Below are 24,012 nucleotides of genomic sequence, written 5' to 3'. Positions count from 1 at the left end.
CAGCCTGTGGTGGCTTCTTTGAGTGATTACAGCTGATTGGGTCAGGGCAGTGGCCTCTCTGAGCACCAGGTTCAGTAACTTTTTACCTCCTGGGTCATAAGCTTCACTGGAAATTAGTTTTTTAGGCCATCATCTTTTGTTCCCTGTCATGCTGATGGTAAGTCCAGGGTGCCTCTCCTGAGACTGTGTGTGTACTGTACCTACGTCTACACAGATGGTTCCTCGGATTAGGGTGTAGACCATTCAGCAGCATAAATTTTGAATTACACTTTTGAGGTCAGTGCAACAAGCATTTTCTCCAGTCGGAACTGCCTTTAATCATTGCAGCCTTCACAGTTCTCTGTGAGCAGGGCATACTGGAATATTAACAAAGTGGCAGATGCTTTGCTTTAATGAAGAAATAAGCACTGTCATTTTACCTTCATCCTATTCCCCATAATGTCACTGGATGCCCCAGTGGATTTTTCTTTCTCTCTGCACAGTGACTTGGGAACAAAAATTATGACCTACTTAGTGTAAAAAAAACTTTCAAAGTTGATGTTCAGAGGATTGTGTGCAGACACTCAACACCACTGCTGCCAGCCAAAAACTGCTTTGCCTATGGTTTAGCATCCAGGTAGGACCAATATGTGCTGGCTCTTCCTCAGTGTCTATTTTTGCAAGGTACTTGCAGTATGGACTTCTGTCATTCATTTGTGCAGCTTCTCCCAAGAAGCAAAGTTCTTTTCCCTCCATGAAATTATGAGACTGGTACAAGCCATGAAAAGGAGTGGGAAGGTTCTGCAAAATAAGGTGTGTAGCATCTAAACGGCAAGAAGCAGCAAGAGTGATCCCTGCTGTGAAACTGGGGTGATGTTCCCAGAGTGCGGAGAGGCAGAAGTTCACATTGTCTGTGATAAAGCATAATGAAAGCATCTCCCCTTCTACAGCTCCAACTGTCTCATGATGTTGGAGGCTTGCTGGCTGTGTGTAGCAGATGTCATTAATATCAATGAGGGTCTGTAACAGCCTCTCACAGGACAAGTGACATTTAGGGGTTCAAGACTGAAATAGAGCATAGAGCAGGACCATTAGAGAATATATTAGAAATGGTTGGTATTATAGAGTCCCATTATATATGGGCCTACCTGGTAATATTGTAACCTACTCCTCATAGAAATACCTTTCTTCTCTCTCAATAAAGTCCAGTCTGCATTGTCCCAAAAAATTCAAAATGTGTCCACCCTTTTCATAGATTTTCCTAGCTGATAATGCAGAGCCTAAAACTTTTAAGACATTAAGTTGTTTAAAAGCTGTGTGTGTCCTGGGAAACTTGTATGGGCAATTACAGAAAATCTTACATTGATATCTTAGAAGGAGTGAAAAGATGCAGTGAAAATCCTAACATAACCCTTTAACCTCTGCATTGCTGGTGCATTTTGTGTTATACAGGAGGAGGTGTTTTGAAGTTACCATGAGCAGACAGAAGTACATCAGAAGAGCTTCATTTTGAGGCTCCCTGGAGGTGCAGACATATTGGAGGAACTGCAGAGATGCCAGGCAGTGGTGTCATTAAACCACTGAATTGTGCTTCCCTGTGCAGGGGTTCCTGAGCCATCCCAGGAGGCAGGTTGGATGCCAGCATTCCACACAGCAGCTTGGGAATGCACTGCCCCACTGGCAGTTCAGCTGAGTAGGAGTGGTGAAGCCCAGTGTGCTTTTCTTCCACCCTTGTGGACCATCTCTTTGGCTGCAGAATGAAATGATGAGAGAAGGAATCCAGCAGGGAGCCTCCAAGGATACAGGACTGTACCCTCAGAGGCACAGGCATGACACTCTTGCTCTTGGTCATTTGGTGCAAGCATGCTGCAATTAACACCAAGGTCATGGGCTCAATCCCCATATGGGCCATTCAGTTAAGAGCTGTACTTGACTGATCCATCTGGGGCCCTTCCAACTCACACTGTTCTGTGATTCTGTGATTAGCACAAAGGGCACTCCACTGATTTCAGTTTTGTGGATGGAGAAGTGTGCCCGAAAACACAGTGGTGGGCATTTCATATGCTGCTGGTAATCACAATTTTCACACATGGGAAGAATACTATAAAAATCAAGACTGGCAAAGGTGCTGAAGAACATGAGGCCACTTCCCTTCATAATTTACTCCCAGGCACTTTCATGTATGTTTTTACTCATCCAGTTTTAAATGTCCTGAAACAAAAGAACACTAAATGTGGGGCTCAAGGCCTGGTACCATGCAGATACTCATCCAGAGACATTGAGGAATGAGGCAGAGAAAGTCTTTTCTATGTGCTGTAACTTAGAGACTGAATCTCCACAGGAGAAAAGACAAGGGGTCAGAGTGCTTTTCCAGAAGAGAGTAGATTTTGATTCCCAGAGAAAACAAAAAAAGAACTGCAAAGCAGGTTGGGTATGGGATTTGAGGAGCTCTTGGGCAGGTGGGTGATAATGCTGGAACCAGCAAAATATGTTGTGATCAGGGAGAGAAGAGGAGCAGTGCCTGCATAGGTCTATAGATCTTACAGCACAGGGCACTTGAGGAGATGTCGGGGCAGACTGATGATACTAAACATCCTGTACTCCTTCTGCATCAGTGTTGGTTGGTACAGAGTAAACAGCAGCTTTGGCCATTAGATATATTTTAGGATTAAACCAAGAAGAAAGGAGGCAAACTTGCTTAGTATTCAGCAGGCCCCTGTCTGGGTGCTCTTCCCCATTTTCTCTTGAAGTATTCTATTACCACATCTCAAGAGAAAAATGACCCCAATCTAAAGATTAATAGAGCAGTGTGTGGACGTTTCCAGTGATGTGTATGAAACTCAATTTTTTTTGTCGCTGCATGCACTGAGGTGTCCTTTATCAGCAAATCTCTAGATTTTAAAAAGTAGGCTGATTATTGGAGAGGGCAGCAGACAATTTAGGGCATATGGTGTTTTCTTATGACAGGAGCTCTGCTGTGAAGTACCGTAATTTATGTAGATAAATTGTGGCCATCAGAATGTCTTGAACACTTCATAGGATGAATTTCTAAGCATACATCTCTCATTTTAGTAGTGGATGGCTAGAAAAGGAGTATTTGTTTGAGAGATTGGGGAAAAGATAACTCATGCTTGTACTATTTCTTGAAAAGTAGAGAGGGACTTTCATGTGTTCCTAAAATCGGCTCATTGTCACTAGGGTCAAAACAATCCAATTTTGGTTTAATGTGACAAGTTAAGAAACTTTCCTCCTCCATAACGAAGTTGCAACAAAAATGAAGGAGTCCACAGAGTGTCAAGATTGAGTAGTTTATGAACACTAGATCTTTCTCAGCAAAGGTGGTTTGGTTTTGGAGTTCTGTGTGCATACCAAAATGTAAAGCTTTTTAAATCAAGAATTAAAGGCACTGGGGGGTCCATATTTTATTGTGAGAGGTTGCAAATTTCTCTGTCTTTTTTCCATCATGTTATATGGTCAGAAGTTTTAAAGGGAATTCTTTGGACTTCGATTCAGTACAGCACAGGCTGGGTACTGAGGTTTCTATGATAACAGTGTGTCATGGACTTAGCTTAAGGACATGATTTAGTTCCTCTCTGAATTGTAGCCTGCAGAAATGAACAGTGAACTAGACTGAGTAGATAAGGTCCAAATTAGGTATGAATTTACCCTAAAGATGAGTGTGCATGTGTCTTGGAGTTGCAGTTGTCCCTGAACATGGTAGTGAATGAACTCAATTGGCCTGAAGATTTGTACTATTTGAACCCCATATCCCTAAGGAATGATAGAAAGACCTACCAGGTGTTTCAAAGTAGGAAATATATTCAAAGTTTGACCTGTCATGACCCATCTTGACTTGCAGATCTTTTGCAGAGATGATTTGGATTACAGAGATTTGAGTTCTAGGATTTTCAGAGGGATAGATGCTGAAATTAGTCCCCTTAGCAATTAAGAGGTTTTGAGGGGATGTTTTGGTGTTTTAGCACATTATGATTGCACGCAGAACTTGTTAAAATGCTGATAATAATGCTACATCAAAGTGAGTGTGCTGTCGCATATGGTCTGATATTAGTAACTGTTAAAGATTGGGATTTAAACAAAAAAAAACCAACCAAAAAACAAAAACAAAAACAAAAAAACAAAACAAACCAAAAAAAAAAACCCAAACCATTTGTTTTTGTTCTGGAAGAAAAGGTTTCTGTATTGAGAGACAGACAACTACTGTGCATGTAATTTCCTAATCTTATCTCCTATGACTTTGTTGTACTGAGCTGCTTGCATATATGCAGCAGGAGGAAAACTACAGCATAACCTGTTTACTAATGATGGCAGTTCCCTTAGGCTGACTGCAAGCATGGCATATTCTTATGAGACACTTGTAAAACTTTCCAAATAGCAGCAAGGAGTAGTGATTTCTAGCATGCCTTCTGGAGCTCTGGAAAAGGGTCTTTTTACTCATAACTAAGAAAAAGAGCCAATTGGGATTTGTTCAAATAAGCTCTTTCCTCTTTGTTATATATTGCTATCTCCAGTTTTGCCACAAGTGTCTTCAAGTTTTTATAATTTCTGCCCCTCTTTTTCTTTTCCCCTGTGATTTCAGCTTTCTGTGCAAGTGGTGCAGAACCTAACAGTCTGATGAAGATAAACTAACATATAAACTAAGATGGGATGTCTCTTGAGCATGTACCATCTCCTAAACCAAAAAACTGAGAGACTCCACATTTTGAGTTCATTTTTGTAGTGGAAGGAAGTTTCTCTGGGTGTTAACTTTTCTTTCAATACAGAAAAAGGCTGATGGAATCAATTACAGCTTTTTCTTCTGCTTCCAGGCTCGAATGCAAAAAGCACAAAAGCATCAGTGCACTTTTGCCTTGTACATCGCAATGTAATTTCATCATTCACTAAAAATTACAGCTGACTCCACAGTGTAAGGGAGAAGGAAATGAGAAGCTGGCAGGCAAGTTCTGACTCACCTTAAATGTGTATGTGAGGAGCACAGTGTATCAATGGACGTGCAGATCGGACTAGGCCCTGGGGTTTATATTCACATTACATAGCCTGTTCACAAATGTGAAGGGGGAGTACGCTGTCAGACTCCTACACTTATTAATTATTTTGTATTTGGGGAAGATTAAGTTTTGAAGAAAAACATCCAGTAATCACTGGGGTACTATTTATATATACCATTATAAACTTGTGTCAACTTAACTGACTTTAATAATGATTATTATTATTATTAAACCCAGCAACTCTTATCTCCCCCACTGTACACGTGCAGTGGTAATGAGGAATTTTCCTTTTTCCTTCTCCCTTCTGCTTCTTCACACAATACCCAACTTAACTCAATTTTCCTCTCCTCCCCTGGCTGTCAATCATTGTCACATTACTTTGCATCATATGCATCAAGAAGAACAGCTTTTTCCATCAAGTAAGCCAATTCTAAAGCTGCCTTCCCAGAGGCTACACAGATTGTGCAAGCTGGAGGAGCTCAGGAAAGAGTAAGCTGGACAATAACAAAGAACTCCCAGAGCTGCCTCTGCCTGCCAATCTCTCATGCAAGCATTCACACGGTGCTCTATGTAGGCCATGCCTCCAGGGCCAGAATCGTGTGTGAGCTCCGCCAACAGACCTCCTGTCCACACCATTAATCACAGCAGGGAGGGGGGAAATGGCTCATTATGCTACATGAGTGATATTGTCCATTCTGTGTTCTGCAAATTACAGTGTTGCAGTCAGCATCCCCTGACTTCTGAAGTCTGTGTCTCAAGAGAGGGAGCAAAACTTCTTAACAGGAGTGTTTACCTGTGAGCAAGCTGCACTTAGTGAGTTTAGACAGCTACAGCAAGGCAAGCTTTCCAAGGCATGTTTTTTCTACTGTCAAATCTTTGGTAGTTTTCCTTCCCTCTCCCAAAATGATAGATTTGGGGGACTTTTCTGTTCTGAAGCATTGTTTTCAAACCTCTCCATTCATTTCCAGTATAGTTTCTGTGTGAGACTTGTATAAGGCATCCTTCGTGGCTGACTGACTTCAGGTATAATTGAGTAAGAGCTTCCTGCTCTTCCTTACTTATTCTGGCCTTCCTTAAAGGTCCTGTGCTTTGCTGGAGAATGCTATGGCTATTTATGGGTACCCTTTCAGAGCAGCAGAGATTTATCTCCCTGGCTGCTGATGATATTAGAAGTTGTATAACTACTATTTTTGCTCACAGCTTTTAAACATGACACTTTGTTGGTCTCTTTTATGCTTATGTACTGGTAAATGAGCCCTTCAAAATTTGTATCATCCAGGTTCCACTCTTGCATATGAAAGGACAAACCTCTTGGCCTGTGTCCTGACCTCAGTGCTGCAAGGCTCATCAATATCAGTTCTGTACAGAACTTGCAGGGTTCTCCAGTTCTTCCTGGAAATGTTGGGGTTTAACTTGCTGTTTTCTAAATTCACCCTTCAGTAAGCTCTAAGCTGTTACCAGACTTTCTTCCTGGCTGATTTTGGGCATCATTGTGAAAGCGCTTCCCTTGGTCTCATGAAGGCTGCCTTGTGGTGGGCATGCATGTGATATTATTGTGATGGTCTTGAAAAAAGCCTGCCTGTTTCTAGAAGAGCAGTGCTGCCTATTCTGTAACAGACACGGCCTTTTGTTAGGAGACCATGCCTTAAATCACAAAGTAGATGTATCTGTTCAGAGATCATCAAGCTCCATGTTGGGTTCAAAGCTTTCACAAGACATCTCTAGGTTCTGAGGGTTACCTCAGGGTTACACCAACTTCTTCCTTGTCACTGGATGTCTTGTAGTGATATGTAACAATATCCTTCTAAAATTATGGTATTAAGAAGAATATGTGCCTATGTTCACATCTTCCAAGAGGTGGAATAGGGCTCACTTGCTTTGAGACTTCTGCATTTGGTTAATTACAAAGTGTCTACTGTGGCTGAAATATCTGAGGATTAATCTTCAGATATGTCACTATGTTCTTAGGTACTTCTGTTTACTTTGTAATCACATAGACATCTAAGATGGGGTGGTTTTTGAGTGTTGTACGATGTTTAGAATAGTGCAGCGAAGAAATGCTATTTCTTTATCCTCTTCAATACTTTTAAGGAAGATGTCAGTTTAGGAGGAATTTAAGCTGCTAGCATTGTTTCTAGGACTAACAGAAATTTTAAATAGTAATTTAAAGTTTGCTTTTCCTCTGAGGTAATTTTCCTTTCAGTAAAATTTTCCATATCTGCAAAATATGGGAAAAAAAAGTATTTCATATCTAGTGATTTTAAATGATCAGTGAAATAGTTTATGTCAATGAAATTCTGCTAGGTATCATATTTTTTGTAAAGTGGCTGCAAAACGGAAAAAAAAAAAAAATAGTGGAAAATAGGAAAATATTGAGTACAACAAATGGCCAGGATGGGAAAAGCAATGTCAAATAAGATACAATCATATTTCATAGAATCATAGAACAGTTTCGTTTGGAAGGGACCTTAAAGATCATCTAGTTTCAAGCCCAATGCCATGGGCAGGGACACCTTCCACTAGACCAGGTTGCTCAAAGCCCCATCCAACCTGGCCTTGAACATTTCCAGGGATGGGACATCCACAGCTTCTCTGGGCAACCCGTTCCAGTGCCTCACCACTTGGATTTTGAGTTCAAAATACAATTCAGAAAGGTAGCTTTCTTTGCTGTTGATAGGAATGTTTCTCCTACAGTACCCCTCAGACACTGATAATCAGTGAGGAATTACAAAGGTTTGAAGATGACAGTAATTTCAGGTTAGGTAAGGAACATTCCAGGCTAAAGGCAGATTTACTTAATGGAAGCTCCCTGTAGCTTAAAAAATAGGCTGTTTGAGGACGTATTTCTTTTCTTGGCAATTGCAGCCATCATGTTCTTTTAACACCAAGTGCTGTTGGCAGCAGACAAGCTGTAGTGTAGTTGGTGTAGTCTTTTATTTTACATGTGACTGTTGGATTTGTAGTTCCTTTTCCTTCCTCCTTCTTGTAGTGTGTTAGGGTAGTTTATTGGTAGGTTAAAAGCCAATGTCAAGTCCTCTGTACAGTAAAACTGAGAGCCTGCTGACATGCATCACTGTGCTGTGGCATGACTGTTGCAATCCGTCTTGACCGGTGTGTTTGAAAGTTGAGCTACATATAATCAATTGCACTCCTAAAACTTTAATGGCTTTGACTGCACCATGTAGCACTACATTAATTTAGTGCTGTATTCGGCCTCTGCATTTTAGGTCCAAGGGCTTACACCACCTGGCCTGGGCAGTGCCTGACACGGCATTGTGTGATTAATACAGAAGCCTTTCCTTTCTCTCAGCCTGGGCAGAAAGCTCACTACAGCCCTGCTGGGGCACTGCTCCCTAGAGAAGAAGAAGCCAAAGAAAAGATCCCCCAAGTCACTGAATCCTTGCAGGGGGCCTGGAAGTGCATGGCACGTTTTCTGAATGTAAGGGATGGGTAGCCAAGCCAGTTTGCAGAGGGGAGAAGAAGGTGGGGGGCAGGGCTAAAAAGGCTTTTCAGGTCAGGAGGAGGAAGCACGCCAATACAAAGAGCACTGTTCATATCGGAAATCATTACAGGAAATCAATCAGATTTTTTTGGGAGTGCACAGCCAACTAACAGATTCTCAGTAGCGAGTTTTCCACCTGAGTGAAGTTTTTGACAGTCAGTGAGACTTAGGACTTGCCTCTAATGACAAATCTCTTTTTTCATTTTGGGGACAAACATTATATAGGAGCTGTTTGTATTCAGCGGCATCAATAACAAATCTTAACCTTGCGTCCCCAAAAAAACAACTGTAAAAGCAAACAGCCAGGAACATTAAATGAGCAGTATGCAATGACTTACTGATTCATATACATGGCAGATACCACTCCCATGGCCTTCCTGAAGCAAAGGGCTCTAATGCTGTGTGAAGTGGAAGAAGTGGGTAATACTAGCTAAAATAGACTGTGCTGTGTCATAAGTTACATTTTTGTTGGATTTTTTTCAAAAAGGTTGGCTTTAAAGCTTTGAAAGAAAGAAGATTGAAAGATGCAATGGGCAGCACTGTTTCAAAAGCAATCCTTTATTTTTTGGAGGACATGGAGAGCCATCTAATCCAATTGAGTTTCTCTGAACTATAAACAGTGTAGCTTGCAGTCTCCTGTTGAATCTCATGTTCTGTCTCAAGGGTTGCAACACATAAACTGCGCTGGACTCTGGTTTGGAGTGAGTTTGGAGGAGCCATAGTTCCACGAATGTCAACAAATGCTGTAAGTTTAAGATGCAAGTTTGAAGATAAATGGAATAGAATTAATAAGCAGCAGTAATGGCTTTATAATTGAAATAGTATAGACATTAGAGGTACATAGGGTGTTAGTAATTATATTAATTATTTGTTAACAGAAAGACAAAGTAATAAAATTAAAAATCAAAAAGCTTAGTTGTTCACATGCAGATCTAGGGGGACATTTTGTAACAGAAATAATTGCTTTTGCTTCATCCTCAGGGTGATGCAATCTGTGTCTAATTGTTTTTTCTCAAGAAAGCAGAGCAAAGTAAAATTCTAAGTAATGCACAGCAATAGTAGGGGTAAAAATAATCACATTTTAGAAACCTCTTACAGCATCCAACCCCAACACTGTGAAAGGAAGCAGTGCTGCTAGGAAGGGTAAAGATAAATGGAATTACTTTTCTATCAGAAGTGTAATAGTCTTTATTAGTTAGCTATGTGTGCCTAGAACCGATCAGCTGTCAGAGAGAGCAAGTAGATGAACATGTACCTTGTGAGCTGTCAAAAGCAGATCAGTGTGGGTTTTTAAAATAATAATTACCCCCTTCCAGAGAAACGTTTTAGACAAAAGCACAGCTGCTTTATTAATGGTGCATTTTGTGCATAAGGATGAATATTCTGGTTTGTTCTCTTCATTTTTTGTGTAAATGTAATACCATATTTACATAAAACTCTGTTAGGAAATGGTGCCGTTCACCATTAAAGCTTGCATAATAAAAATGTTTGTCAGGGATTTAATTTGATTGAAGTTTGTTATTTGTGCTGGCAGCTCAGAGGGGCTGCAGCTTGCTTTCAAGCCTGGCGATGCCCTTGCCCTCTGCAAGCCATCACGCAAACAGCTGTCCTGGGATTTGGTGTGACAGGGCACTTACCTTTTTTTGCACCCTGACCATTGCTCAGAGGTGAAGGCAGCTGTTTGCTTCCTTGTGGTCAGAGGAGCTCTTTGAGCACCAGATCCACCATTCTGGCACAGTTTAACTGTCTGTCTGGTCTGGCAGCTTGATTGTGGTCTTGGAGCAAGTAACTCGTGGTGATCAAGAGAGTGTGGGGCTCCTGGGGGCCACGCAGGAGTCTGAATGGAGCAGCTGTGAACTAGGTCAGTTCTTGTGGGGTCTGGACTTAGCAGGGGAAGGGTTTTAATATGCAATATGTTGAACCTTTCTGTGGTGGGTTGATACTGGCTGGATGCCAGGTGCCCACTAAAGCCTCTCTATCACTCCCATCCACACCTGGACTGGGGAGACAAAGTATAGTGAAAGGTGCATGAGTTGAGATAAGGACCAGGAGATAACACTCACTGATTACCATCATGAGCAAAACAGACTAAACTTGGGGATATTAATTTAGTCTATTACTAAAAAAATCAGAGCAGGATATTGAGAAGTAACATAAATCTTAAAAACACTGTTCCCCTTCACCCCTCCATCCTTCTTGGGCTCTACCTCATCCCCATCAGTGGCACAGGGAGACAGGGAATGGCAGTTATGGTCAGTTCATCACAAGTTGTTTTTGCCACTGCTCAGGTAGAGGAGTCCTTCCCCTGCTCCAGCTGGGGTCCTTCCCATAGGAGACAGTCCTCCACAAACTTCTGCAGTGAGAGTCCATCCCACAGGCTACCGTTCCGTTCTTCACAAACTGCCCTAGCATGGGTCCCTGTCCACAGGGTGCAGTCCTTCGAGGACACACTGCTCTAGCGTGGGATCCCCACAGAGTCACAAGTCCTATCAGGAAACCTGCTCCAGCATGGGCTCCACTCTTCATGGGTCCACAGGTCCCTGCCAGGAGCCTGTTCCACCATGGGCTTCCCCCAGGTTCACAGCCTCTTTTGGTCATCTACCTGCTCTGGCGTGGGACTCATCCATGGGCTGCAGGTGGATCTCTGTGTACCCACGGACCTTCATGGGCTGCAGGGGCACAGCTGCCTCACCATGGTCTGTACCACGGCCTGCAGAGGAATCTCAGCTCCAGCACCTGGAGCACCTCCTCCTTCTCCACTGACCTTGGTGTCTGCAGAGTTGTTCCTCACACATATTCTCATTCCTCTCTGACTGCAATTATATCTGCACAATAACTTTCTTTTACCTTTCTTAAATCTGTTATCACAGGGATGTTGCCATCATTTCTGGTTGGCTCAGCCTTGGCCAGCGGTGGATCCATCCTGCAGCTGGCTAGCATTGGCTGTGCCGGACACAGAAGAAGCTTCCAGCAGCTTCTCACAGAGAAGTCACCCCTGTAGCCCCCCCGCTACCAAAACCTGGCCATGCAAACCCAATACACCTTCCCAGCATTCAGAAGATCTACTTTGATCCCTGCTAGTGTAACTTTGCACACTGGAGTCAAGGACTGAGCCTTTACAGAGCTTTGTCAAATCACATTTAATTTAATTTTGGCAATGAAGCCCAGTGTTGAGCAACATGTGCAGCAGAACAGGACTCTGGATATGGTGCTGAGGTAGTGCTGGCAGCAGCAGCAAGAAGACAGCCTGTTCCTTTGGTTTTCAGGGCTGGCTAGGAACTGGCTTTAGATCAACTCCCTTAGGAAAATCATATCCCCATCACAGAAAGCAGAGAAGTGCTAAATTCTTGGGAGACTTGTTGTTGGGGACTCCTCCTACACAGCAGTAGGCAATGTAAGTAGTTGGCCAAGACTGTTGTGAATTATTTATGGCATTGCTGCTGTTCTCCTCCATGGAGCAGGTGAATGAAATCCCCATTTCACCCAACCTGTGTAGGTATTTACTGAGCAAATATCCATATACCAGTATTTCACCTACAGGCCCAGTTTGATTGATACAGAAATAATCATTGTGTTTGCACATATTTGCAAACGATGGGAACAATGGTATGCACACAGAAGCTGAAAAACTTGTATTATTAATGTGTTTTAAAATCCTCTTTTACTGCTTCTTCTTGCGAATATATTAATCTGAATGTGACAGGATTTATCAGAAGTCCAAAGAATAGAAGAGGAAAATAATTAATATTGTGCTCTGGTTAACTAATATCATACTTTAAAATCTGTTGAAGGATATATAGGGGTTTGTGAGAGGGGCTTTTTTAATTTTTATGTGAAGTGCTGGAAAATTACTGTAGCTAGAGGTGAATTGTTGATCTTAGTCAGTCCTGGATCTGGTTGTGTTGAAAAGCTTTCTGGTGCTAAGTTGTTCGAAGCCTGAGTACATGGATGTAGTCATCCAGCCCTGAGGTTTGGGTGAGGAAAAGATTCCCTCTCCTTCTTCTTCCTATCTCTCTTCCCTGTCTCCAGCAGCCTAATCATGAGGAATATAGGGGGAATTTCACTCCTTTCTGCAGCACTCTGTGGTCAATTGCTAGGATCATTTGGATACCTGTCTCCAACAAATTCAGTAGATTTGACCTCTAGATGCATCATATCAACTTGACAGTGTAGCAGCTTTCAAAATAGCAAGTATTTTTAGGTTCTTGGCTGTCATGTCAAACCAGAGCTTCAGACCTAAGTGCTGTGACAGAACACCATTGTTTTTAGCTAATCTCAGGTTTCAGTGTTGCACTAGATTGCCATCCTCAGCTTTTGTGACTAAGTAATGCCTCTAAAGCATGACAGCATAATAGGATGATGTGTGCTATGTGGTGTCTTATGGACGAGTTAGCAATAAGACAACTCATTAGCTGATGCATCTCAGTATTACTCTTGCCCTTTTTCTCACGAGAATAGTGTTCTTCATCTCACTACGTGAAGTAGAGACAGACCAAAATAGCAACAAGTTATTTTGTCTAGCTTATATGCAAAATCTTTACAACAGTGACTGTCAAACTGAAGCTACATTTTATTTCTGCAGCTGTTTCTTCAGTGCTCTAACACTATTATTAATAGTACCTGTCACCTGTACAGCACCTCAGAGTTGTAAGTAGTTTGAGAAACATTATACAAACTTAGTGGAAAGCATCAAAAATTAAGTAAACACCCTGCTTCTTACTGGCTAAACTCAGTTCTTAAAATTCCTTCGTAAGCCTGGCTTGGCCTTTAGCTTGGTGAAAGAGTCTCCCAGACAGCTATTTCCCTGACTTACTTTATATTTCTGCTAGATCACTCCTATTACAACTTTATCACATCTAGACCAGAAAGATACTACTGAAAGCAGTATGTAGAGTTTCCTTGTCTAACTTTCCAGGCCACTTTAATTAAGATGCTAAAGTGATTTTGAACAAACATGGAAGCACATCTTGTTGGTGGTGCTAAAATGATGCTGTAGAAACTCTTCACAGTTAATGATTCTTGTTGATCTTGCTGAAGCAGTAGGAGCAGCAGAGACCTTGGTGTAGAAAGCAGTCTTTCTTAGTATCATTTTTATCAGCTTATCATTTTAAATTGCCACCAAGCAGGTGATGTGACAGGAGGACTTCAAGCTATTCTTACAGTATCACCATGATTACAAAGCTGGAAAAAATATGTGGAAAAAAAAATGCGTGCTGGAAATAAATTTGAAAACTTCTGACATCCATTTGCATTTCTGAAGGTTCTCTCAATATGGGTGGTTTCTATCCAGGGTAGAACACACAGTTCTGTTAATATATTTTTTTTCTCTTTTTAAATGAAATTGTGAAGCTTTGACAGCCTTTAAAGCTTTGTTGTCACCTCCTAAATCCCCTCTGGTGTGAGACCAGGCAGCCTGTGTTGCAGAGCCCTGGCCAAGAGTCTTTGCCAGCACCTGAACTGGTGGAAAAGCCACCTGGCCCTGCCTGCTGGGCCCCCTTCCTCCCATATCCTCTCAATGCTTTCTTAAGTCTACTTGTATGAATACACTGAGATTATAAAACCATTGTTCTGTGCCACAAAACCAGGTACCCAAAGTTACAATAGTTATAAAAAATGCCCAATGCAATTTCTGCTTATTCAAAACTCTCCTTGACCCTGAGGGAATCTGTGCAGTACCAGGCAGACTCAGCAGACTCAGCAAGCCTTCATGGTACTTCTGTTGTATCAGTATTGAAAATAGTTCATGTTTTATTGTAAATTACTGTTATTTGCAACTTCCAGTTTTGCAGTTCCCACTGCACAGAGATCAAGCACCCAATTTTTCCTTTGTATCCATCAGTGTAAATCAAGATTAACTCCAGTGAAGTCAGTCTAACCACAAGTGTAAACCTAGGAGGAATGAAAGGAAAATCAGTCTACAAACTACTTGGGTTTTTTATTTTTAAATAGCAAAATTAATGCTGCTGTTCTGCAGACACAGGGTGACCTGCAAAGTGCTAGCTCATGCATTACTAATGTATCTCCATTTAAATGCAGATTTTTGCTCCTAACACAGAACTTCAGGGAAATCCTCTCCAGATAAACTGTAATAGGATACCAAATGGTGATTCAATATTTCACTTTAGCTTGTGTTTCAGCTTATTGATCTTAATTTTCTATCATTTTGATGCAGCATTTGCTTAGTGGGAAGAGGATTATATCCACTATAATATGGCTTTTAATTAATAATTAATTATTTTGATATTCCACACATCCATGCCAGCAGTGGCAATCTGCTTGTATTCCTTTCCTGATTTCTATTTTCTGTGGTGGAAACCAGCAAGGTGTGACTTTACATATTTCAGGAAGTAATTGAGACGCAGTTGAGAAAAGGAAGCATAGCATAAGTATCATAGTGTCTATGTGGGACATGCTTAACATGACAGTGTTTTGTCCACAGTCATTTCAGGTAACAGTAGTGAGACCCTGACATGATTTGTTTTTGCCATATATGACAAGTTTAGGATGAAGTTTTTCTCTGTATATGCCTCCCTCAAGCACTGCGTAAGTGCATCTTACAAGATGTACATGAAACCTTGATTGATACATTTTTTTAGATAGACAGATAGATAAGCTCTCTTCTCTGGACTGAACTTTAAGTGTCCTAAATAGTACAATGGAACATAGAAATGATGTTTATAAATTTACTAGATCATGAATACAGTCATTAAGAGGAATTACCTGATCTTGAGAGTGTTTTTGCAGCACCTAACATGATGATATCCAATCTCCTTATAAATAGGCTACACTATTTCTCAGTTTCCAGGCTGAAAGCTGGCAGCACAAGGACTGCAAGCAAGGCTTAGGTCTCCCTTTCAGTACCATCTACTCAAAAATAACTCCCTACTGTGGTAGAAGTACTATGATTAGTATGATGAAATTTTAAAATAAATTTTTAGGTTTGGGGTTTTTGATTATTTATATGACTTAATTACCTATAGGGTGCATTTTGTTAACATTTCTAAATGTTGTTCTTGCAACCATAAGATTCATGAATTTTCAAAATTTTAACTCTGAGATTAACGTTTTCCACATATAAATCCTAGAGTTTGTATCTTTTTTTTAAATTACCAGAATAAGAGCAATAAAATATTGTAAATTGCCAGTCTTAGGGGTTACTGAGACCTCTTATGTGATATAATTTGGTCAGCAAAACAGATGTCTAAGAAGTAATGATCTTTGTGATTATGCTCCTTTGGGAGGCTCACCTACATGCCCTCAGTTTTCTTCTCTTAAATTTTGTCCAACATTCTCAAACCCTGGCAGATTGAAATACCATCAAACAAAACAAAAACTGCTAGAAGAACATTCCTCCATTACCTCATCAGAATCAGTCCTCTCCCTGCCCATGTTTAGGTCTGAATTAGTGGTATGCTGCAATCCATCAGACATAAATTTGTTACTGATAAGAACATAGGGCACACCATAAAAAACTGTCTCATGATAGATTTTGTTGGGTGGGGACTTTGGGTGGGGGAGGAGGAAGTTGGTGGGGTTTTTTTCTCCCCCCCAAAAAATGCAGGAACAGCATTTGCTTTTAGTATTGAAGTCCTTGCTGACTTTATAGATGGAGAGTAATGAGAAAATAGTAGAGCTACAATGGAGGAGCTGAGTAGAGTATTTTTCTCATCAACTGTCCATTATCAGTAAACACAGTTTGATTGGAACCAAAGCACTAAACAAAACTTCTAATGCTGGGGGGTATTTCAGTGAATCACTTATGGGTTTATCCAAATCAACTCTTTAAAGTTCTCACAAAAAACAAGAGACTACTATTGGTCAAAAAGAAAACTTTCAGTAATCCAAAATAAGTTTTCTTTTAATTAGAAAATTATAAAATTTCCAGGGGTTTTGAGATTTAGATTTTTTTTTTAAATCACAATGTGGAGTCCTTTATTACAATTTGATTTGGTACCCAATTACAGCAAAGCTATAAATACTAAATATTAGAAAATAAAAAGGTGGTTTTCTTTGGAATGTGTTTCTTGAAAAGTAATCTCAATAGCGAAAATGGGTGTTGTAATAGGGGTTTTATCCCAAGACATAAGTTCTTTCTAGGACTTAACAAATAAGACTGAAATTCATTTTTAAGAAAGGGATTGGATCAGGTATGAACTGATGAAACTTCCCACTTCTTTGACCTTGTAAACTTCCATCAGAATGCAGGACACAGCAGGAAGTTTGCCTAGCAGCGGTAGGTATGCACATCCTCTTACTTCCTTTACTGGCTCAAACCTAGTTTTTCACATTAATTACTGTTCATTTATTGAATGGAAAACATACATTTTTAATTATGATAGTTGAAATGTTGGCTGGTTGTGAAACCAAGTGCTTGGAATTGGTCCATTTGAGCCGCGTGAATCAGCAGTACTGTTTTATAGTTTTTGCCTTTTTTTCATTTCAGCATTTCAAACTGTGGTCCTTGCGCAGCAGAAAACCTGGTAGAGAAAGATTAAAGGCTCCATCTAGTGGGCAAGAATTTTCTATTGAAAGGGGGAGAAAAGGCTCTCGTTTTCACTTGATTTTATGCACTATGAAATACGGCTTTAGATTTTGTTTCATTAAGCTGCCATGTTGTTGTTAATTCTTGCCTTCTGCAGAGCCATTATTTTATATGCAAAGCTGTGAAACATTAAGTATTATTCTGAGTCTTGAGCAAGAAGCAATAAATGATACTAAATGAGTGGGTTTATACAGCAGCTCATCACCAAAGTTCTTCCTCCCCACCCCCTTCAAGTTTCAATATATAGTAACCAAAAGAAGGTAATTTGTGTGTCAACAAATGTTTTAAAGTATTTAAGGTTCTTTCCTACTTAAAACTGGCTGGAAACATTCATAACTTGACCACAGCACTTAACACAGTATTTCGGGAGTATTTTTACACAGGGAACTCTACCCAGGTGTTACCCCAGCGTTAAATGACTTGTTTACTTGCAAACAGTGAAATCCGTGTTTCCTGGCAAGACATAGCCCCTGTGGCCTCTGCTGTGTCTTCCAAAGGCAAACACCAAAACTCATTATTCGTGGCATTTATCTAGGAGCCTCCTGCCTGGTACTGTTGTGTGTCCAAAAACATCCTGACAGAATCTAGCACCTTTATTTTAGGTAAACAATTGATCTAGTACAGTAGTACTTTCTTTCTTCTCTTTGCTGAATTTCTGCACTGCACTGCAGTTATGCTCCCAGCTCCAGAACTTCACATTGCAGGACTCTTCCATTTGCAGTAGTGAAACTTGGGTATTACTCTCTCATTCCAACAAATTCATCTTGCAGCTGAAACCTCCTTGTCAGTTCACGTCAAGCTAATAACAAGCATAGGAGCAGGAATAAGTAGCAGCAAGCACAATTTGGCAGAAGAGACACTGAGCTACATGTCCTGACTTTTGTCCAACTGTCCTTCCTTATAAAGCCATAGAGCCTGGCGAGATCAGCTCCTCCTGTGCAGCTTCCAGCAAGGGGTAGACAGGGTAACATGCATTATAGTGATGCGCTACACCCAAGTTTACTATAGCCAGCATTCATATCCAACACTAGAAAATGCGTCTCCCGTGAAAATCACAGAATAGAGCTTTCCAAGTTGTTCTGCACTCCTTTTGATCACAAGGAGATCTCCCTTTGCAGTGGGTCACTCAGTAGCAAATCCAGAGGACTTTTACTTTGGTATTTATGCATGATTTGGCAATTCTGATAGGTCACAGAAACTTACTATCTTCCTGAACAATTCTGCCCAGCTGCAGCTCTCCTTGTATCCCCATGGAGATGTTTTTCTGAGGTGCCAGTGAGTAAGAGCTGTCATTTGGCTCATTTTACAAGCTAAAGCAAAGGGTAGTATTAGAGTTCTTACTCTGAACCTTTCTATGAGCAAGGACTAACACAGAATTGAGTAGTTCTAGAGTGCCTTTGAGGAAGTTGGTATGTCTGCAACATGCAAATGATGCTGTCTCAAAAAGAGAAGAAATGAAAGGTAAAACTTAGAACTGCATGCTTTGGTATTTGTTAGAGTAATGCCACTTGGTTTCTAATGTACATGAACACCTACCTCACTAGGTATGCAACAGAAGAAAAGATGCAAGTTCCTTAATTCAAGGTTGTTAAATAATACCACTTTTAACTGGGGCCTTTGCTCTAGAACTGTTCACGTTTTAGAAGATTATAGGCTTGTTGCTGAGCTAAAGCAAATCCCAACTTTGGAACTACAGTAAGATACTCTTTGTTTTACTTTAAATACCTTTTCTAGGACTAGTACTTGAACTGATCCTAACGAAATACAAATTTCCAGATGTGAAACTCTGAGGACTACCTGACAAACTGCTTTTGTAATAATCTCCTGTAAACTCAAAATTTTAATCTGGGGATTAATTTATTGCCTCTACAGGTCATTGAAAAATCTCATACAAGCTTTCTAACTAGATTATGTTTATCTGGGTTATATTTATTCAGCTACTTTTTTGTTCTTTGTGGGAGCAGTGGCCTTTTGAAACAAATGCACTCATGTGGCAGAGACCCACTCAATCTCTTCCTTATTTTTCACAGCTAACCAGGTGCTGAAGTTTGGAACACTCGTCAGTACTTCCAACACCTATGACAACTCCGGGACTGTGACCATTGAGACAGACAAACCTTTGCTGTGGACAATGGCTATCAAGAGATAAGATCAGCTACAGCTGCATTTCCTGATCTGACACAACTCAAATTACTACAAAATTTCACTGAATTAAGATGGTAAAGCTGTTGCAAGATATAAGCAGGCAATGATTTTCTGTATTGAATGGAAAACAAGTCTGAAATAAAAGTCACTTGAGATTGAATCAAAATTACTTGAAGTAATAGAGTACTTCATTCTGGTAAATCACACTACTTAATCAGAAGATGCATGAGCAGCCACTCAGTACAACCACAAACAGAAATGAATGTAAAGAAACCACTGCTGCTTATCTGGTTAGTTCAGGTTACTTTTACAAAGTATTTTATTCCAATACTGAACTATCTTTTTTCCCTCTTGCCAAAAGGAAATGGAGTACCCAGCTGCATACAGTATAACTGTATTACAAGGTGATAGCACCAAGATTAACTGATCTCATTTTTCTGTCCTGGTTTGTAACATATGTAGGTGCTGGTGAAGATTTCTCAAGGAGAGTAATAATTGAACTTTTCTACTTAGGAAGCAAGTTAGTGTAGTGAAGAAGCTTCAGTTTTGCTGTAATAGCAGTATCAGATTTCCCAGTATTAAGTGCTTTTAAAATCTGTAATAGAAGTACCATTGTACCTTCTACAAATACCAAATGCTTACAGTAACATTTTTTGAGTGAATTAAATGTCTTAATCTCAATCTGAGGAGGAAGAGCATTGCATCTACCAGAGTTTTTGCAGGCTTAGTTCTTAAAATCAAAATATCCAATCATTTAAAATAATGGAAACTTCCAGGTCAACATGCAGAGGGCTTTGTAATTCTATGTACAGAACAGGATCCAAAATGGGTGTATAGCCTATCCAAGAGTATGATCAAGTTGTGGATTTACTAAAGGACTGCTTAGTGTGTCTGACCCTAAAATTATCTTCAAATGGTACATCTCAGTAATCAATTATGTTTGGGTTTTTAATTATGCCATCAGAATAAGGACTGGCAATGCAACTTCTTTACTTGATAAGAGTTGTTTTCATGTCAAGTACATACTATAACCTAGGCAGGACTTCCAAATGCAGAAAGGAATTAATGATAATTATGGTGATTCCAGAAATTAGTGACAAGAATTCCCATACACTTTTACATCACCACTTGAAAGGATACAGAAATGCTGTTTTCTTGCTGTCTGCTTTTGCTAGGAAGATGTTGTTCCAAAGCTTAATTTACTGCTTTGTAAACAGCTCCTGAACAGAGGTCATACAGCTGTCCCCCTTGGAAGCTTTCAGTATTTGACTGGACAAAACCTTAAGCAACCTCATTAGAATGCAACACTGACCCAGCTCTGAGCAGGACATTGGCCTAAAGATCTTCCAGCCTTCATTCCCACCTGAATGATTCTACTACCGTTAAAAGAAGTAACAAAACAAGTAAAACACACAACTACTATTACAAAAGAAATAAAAAAGCCTGTAGACAGGTATGATTGCATACACTTTAAAACAGAAATACAATGACAAGAACAGAAAACCCAAACTGAGCTTGTTTAATATCAAACAAATTAAAGCTGGGAAATCATTGCTGCAGGTGTCACAACTGTCTTCTTCTTCATGATGAATGTTCAGCCACCTCTGTTGAGAGAACAAAGTAATCAGTTTCAATTAATGAAGTGTGACCAAGTGATTCCACCTGAAGTCTTAACTTATGCTCCCACCACTGCCTTGTTAGGACAACCATTACAGCTTATCTCCCATTTTCAAACACTCCTTGCCTCAATGAGCACTCTTACAGGTATAAGCCAGTCACACATCATGGACACAGAATGGTCTTTAACCTCTTATAGTGCTAGAGAGGGGATCATATCAGCTCTGGAGAATATGAGGAGTTGGTACTGTTACTATGTCAGTACCATGGTGCCAGTCAACTTGAAGTTCAAGTTTTTCATGAAGTAACATTCATTCCAAAAGGGATTTTACAGGATGCAGTTACACATAAAACAAAGTTTCAAACATATCTAGCACTCAGTAAATGAAACAAGACCAACTTTGTTTTGTGCCCTGTCATCCTACAGCACACCCACTCAGTTTTCTTTACCTTACTATCCATCCATTTACTTTGGATACCCAAATTGTAAACTGGAAACAGTAAGATTATAGAAGATCCAAATATGATAAATGTTCTGTGGTCAAACATACACTGAGGAACTGGAAATCAAAATATCTGATGTTCAGTTTTGAAGGAGAATACTCAGAAAAAACCTTAAGAACTATGGATCTAATACTTTGCAGCATGCTGAATTAACAACCTACTTGTTCATAAAGTCCTTTGAATCAAGTAATACTTGTCATATTACACTAGCACGTGAAATGCACAGACACTACAGCAACATGGGTCCTGTAGGGCTCACTAATGCTTAAAACTGAACAGGTAAAAATTTAGTGAAATCGAAGGTCATATTCACTTACACAATTATATTGTTGATTGGGATGTGGATCAATTTGACAAAGAAACCAATAAATCCCATTATTGCAAAGCCTATTGCTGTTGCCATGGCAATCTTCTGGAACTCTGCAAAAAAACAAAACAAAAAAAAATTTGTCAGGAAATCTCATGTATGGCATACAGATGTGGACTGCAGTGACCAAAGGAGAGATCTCTCTTTAACCATGTTAACACTGGAAACACCTGAAAACCTGCACAGACAATGAGAAACAAATCCACTTTTTCAGAAGACAGATGAGATTTTCAGACAGAAGATGCAGATTTCCACAAAGAATGGCCGATCGCAATCTTTAAATAAGCAGAATCAGAAATACCCACAATGACAATTCATGGAACATTTATTCCATTATCTTTCCTTTATATCCCTACAAGCCCTGAAAGTAATCCCTAATGCAGCATTGAAAATGGAAGAATCTGCATTTATGTCTATCACAGGAGGACAGCACCGTAACTCTCCGCAAAAATCGAGTACTTGGATATTTTCAATTATTTTAGGACAGCAACCATGAAGTTGACTAAGAAGGTCAACAGCCCCTCAGAACCTGCCAATCTGACAAGGAATGAAGTTCCTTACAGATCTCAAAAGTTGCCAGCAAACTTAAGTCACAGACCTGTTCACGCTGAGCACTGTAACTATCAGTAAGGAGGACCACCTGCATTCTGGTTATAGTTACAGCTTCTCTCCAGGGCCTCTCTAGTCCAAAACCTCATCTTCCATACTCCCAACAACAAAATTGTTCCTGTCCCAATCAGGCAATGACTGACAACTGTTGAGCACTGAATTTCAGCTATTTAACCTCTCTCCTAAGGTGAGTTTTAGTACCACTCAAATGCCTACGTACGTACCAGAAAAGAACACGTTCAAGTTAATTGCAGCCAGAACCATAAACCCGTTGACATTTAGATGACTAAAGCTCAAGTTTAAATCCCATATTGGCAGCTGAGAAACATCCACAGCAAATGAATCAACAGAAGTAACGTGTGGAAAGACACGTGCTAAGACACAGGATGAAGTAAGGACTGTGTTCTGGTTTAACTGTGTGCTTTACCTTTCCTGTCAGGCTTGGTGCATCTCTTAACAAGTCGTATGGAGTCTTTTACAAACTGACGGCTGGGTTCCACAAATTGCATTACCTGATCCATGATTGCCTGCAAAGACGAACACATTTAGCATTGATGAGTCCACATACATACTGAAAAACAGATTTTTTTAATTACAGAAGTAGCAGTTACCTACAAAATTTCTTAAAAGCTTAAGCTAATTTAAAGTGTCATATTCCAACCTAAAATACTTCCACTTTGCAGGAAATGAAGACACTGTATCAGTACATAACCATGACGGCCTATTTCTGACTGCAAAAGAAAAAAATATGGAAAATTCTGCCTTTCAACACAGAAAAGGAAAACAACAGCTCCATCAGAGTTTGGCTTTCAGCTTATGTCCTACTCCGTGTTTCTGAGAACGCCACCAGAGGCGTCTAAATAGACAAAAGTCGCCGGTTTCAGGAGACCCCCACGCCAAAAGCTGCCGGGGGGCTGGCGAGCATGGAGGGAATGCTGTGGCCGAGCCTTATTCTCACAATAGGCGTATGCCAGCATTGCCACCGCACGCAGGACACCCACTGGAGGGATTTGCTCCCATTAATCCATACGGACCCCCTGGTACGAGGCTCCCGGTACGGTGCCGGCCCCTCCCGCGTCCCCAGCGACTCCCTTCCCCCTCGCTACGGCCGAGGCCCCCGTGGCCGCCTCAGTCCCTCCGATGCCCATATCCCTGGCCGCCGGGCGCTGCCCAGCCCCCATCCCTGATCCCCGGGGCCGGGGGACACCCGCACCGCCCCACCGCCCTCACCGCCGGCCGAGGGACACGTCGCACTGAGCGGCGGAGGGCGTGACGTCACCGCGGCGGGCGGGGCGGGTTTTGAGGGGAAAAGGAAGGTTTTGGGGGGCGGGGTTTTACTTGGCTTTTTCTTTCTCTTCCGGGTTCCGGGGCCTGTGGCTCGTCCCGCCTCGCTGGCGGGGTGAGCGCAGCCGTGAGGGCCCATGCGCCCCGGCAGCGCCTCTGCGGCCTCTGACAGCGCCTTTGCTTTCCGTGCCCTTGGAGCCTTGGGATGCAAGAGGCTCCTAGCGGGAAATAAAGGGAGGAGGGCGCCACTGTTCTTCCAGGCGAACAGCGACAGGACGAGAGAGCGTAGTCTCAAGCTGCGCCAGGGGAGGCTTAGGCTGGACATTAGGAGGAATTTCCTCACAGAAAGGGTGATTAGATACTGGAATGCCCAGGGAGCTGGTGGAGTCGCTGTCCCTGGAGGTGTTTAAGGAAAGACTGGACGTGGCAGTCAGTGCCATGGTCTGGTTGGCAAGGT

At 41.1% G+C, this 24,012-nt stretch overlaps 2 protein-coding genes across 5 annotated transcripts in view; one reads left to right on the top strand and one right to left on the bottom strand.

The window, feature by feature from the left end:
* TPK1 (thiamin pyrophosphokinase 1) overlaps positions 1–19,343 on the top strand; it is a 309,386-nt gene extending 290,043 nt beyond the window's left edge. For all 3 annotated transcript variants that reach the window (XM_039549358.1, XM_039549357.1, XM_039549360.1), the window contains one exon: positions 19,060–19,343. In XM_039549358.1, coding sequence (XP_039405292.1) covers positions 19,060–19,178 — 119 coding nt within the window. In that variant the 3' untranslated portion in view covers positions 19,179–19,343. The remainder of the gene's footprint in view (positions 1–19,059) is intronic.
* Positions 19,344–20,104: 761 nt separating this feature from the next.
* SEC61G (SEC61 translocon subunit gamma) lies at positions 20,105–23,603 on the bottom strand. 2 transcript variants are annotated; one of them, XM_039549361.1, is made up of 4 exons: positions 23,502–23,603; positions 22,699–22,798; positions 21,613–21,715; positions 20,109–20,778 (listed from the first exon to the last, which is right to left on the bottom strand). In XM_039549361.1, exons 2-4 carry the CDS (start codon positions 22,790–22,792, stop codon positions 20,769–20,771), a joined length of 207 nt encoding a protein of 68 aa, XP_039405295.1. In that variant the 5' UTR covers positions 22,793–22,798; positions 23,502–23,603; the 3' UTR covers positions 20,109–20,768. The 2 variants fall into 2 exon arrangements, with proteins under 2 accessions (XP_010396953.3, XP_039405295.1); XM_010398651.4 differs by lacking the exon at positions 23,502–23,603 and having other exon boundaries at positions 20,105–20,778.
* Positions 23,604–24,012: the final 409 nt, after the last annotated feature.

This window comes from Corvus cornix, chromosome 2, assembly GCF_000738735.6.
Source record: "Corvus cornix cornix isolate S_Up_H32 chromosome 2, ASM73873v5, whole genome shotgun sequence".
Taxonomy (NCBI): Eukaryota; Metazoa; Chordata; class Aves; order Passeriformes; family Corvidae; genus Corvus; species Corvus cornix.
This window is presented reverse-complemented; position numbering and strand designations above follow the sequence as displayed.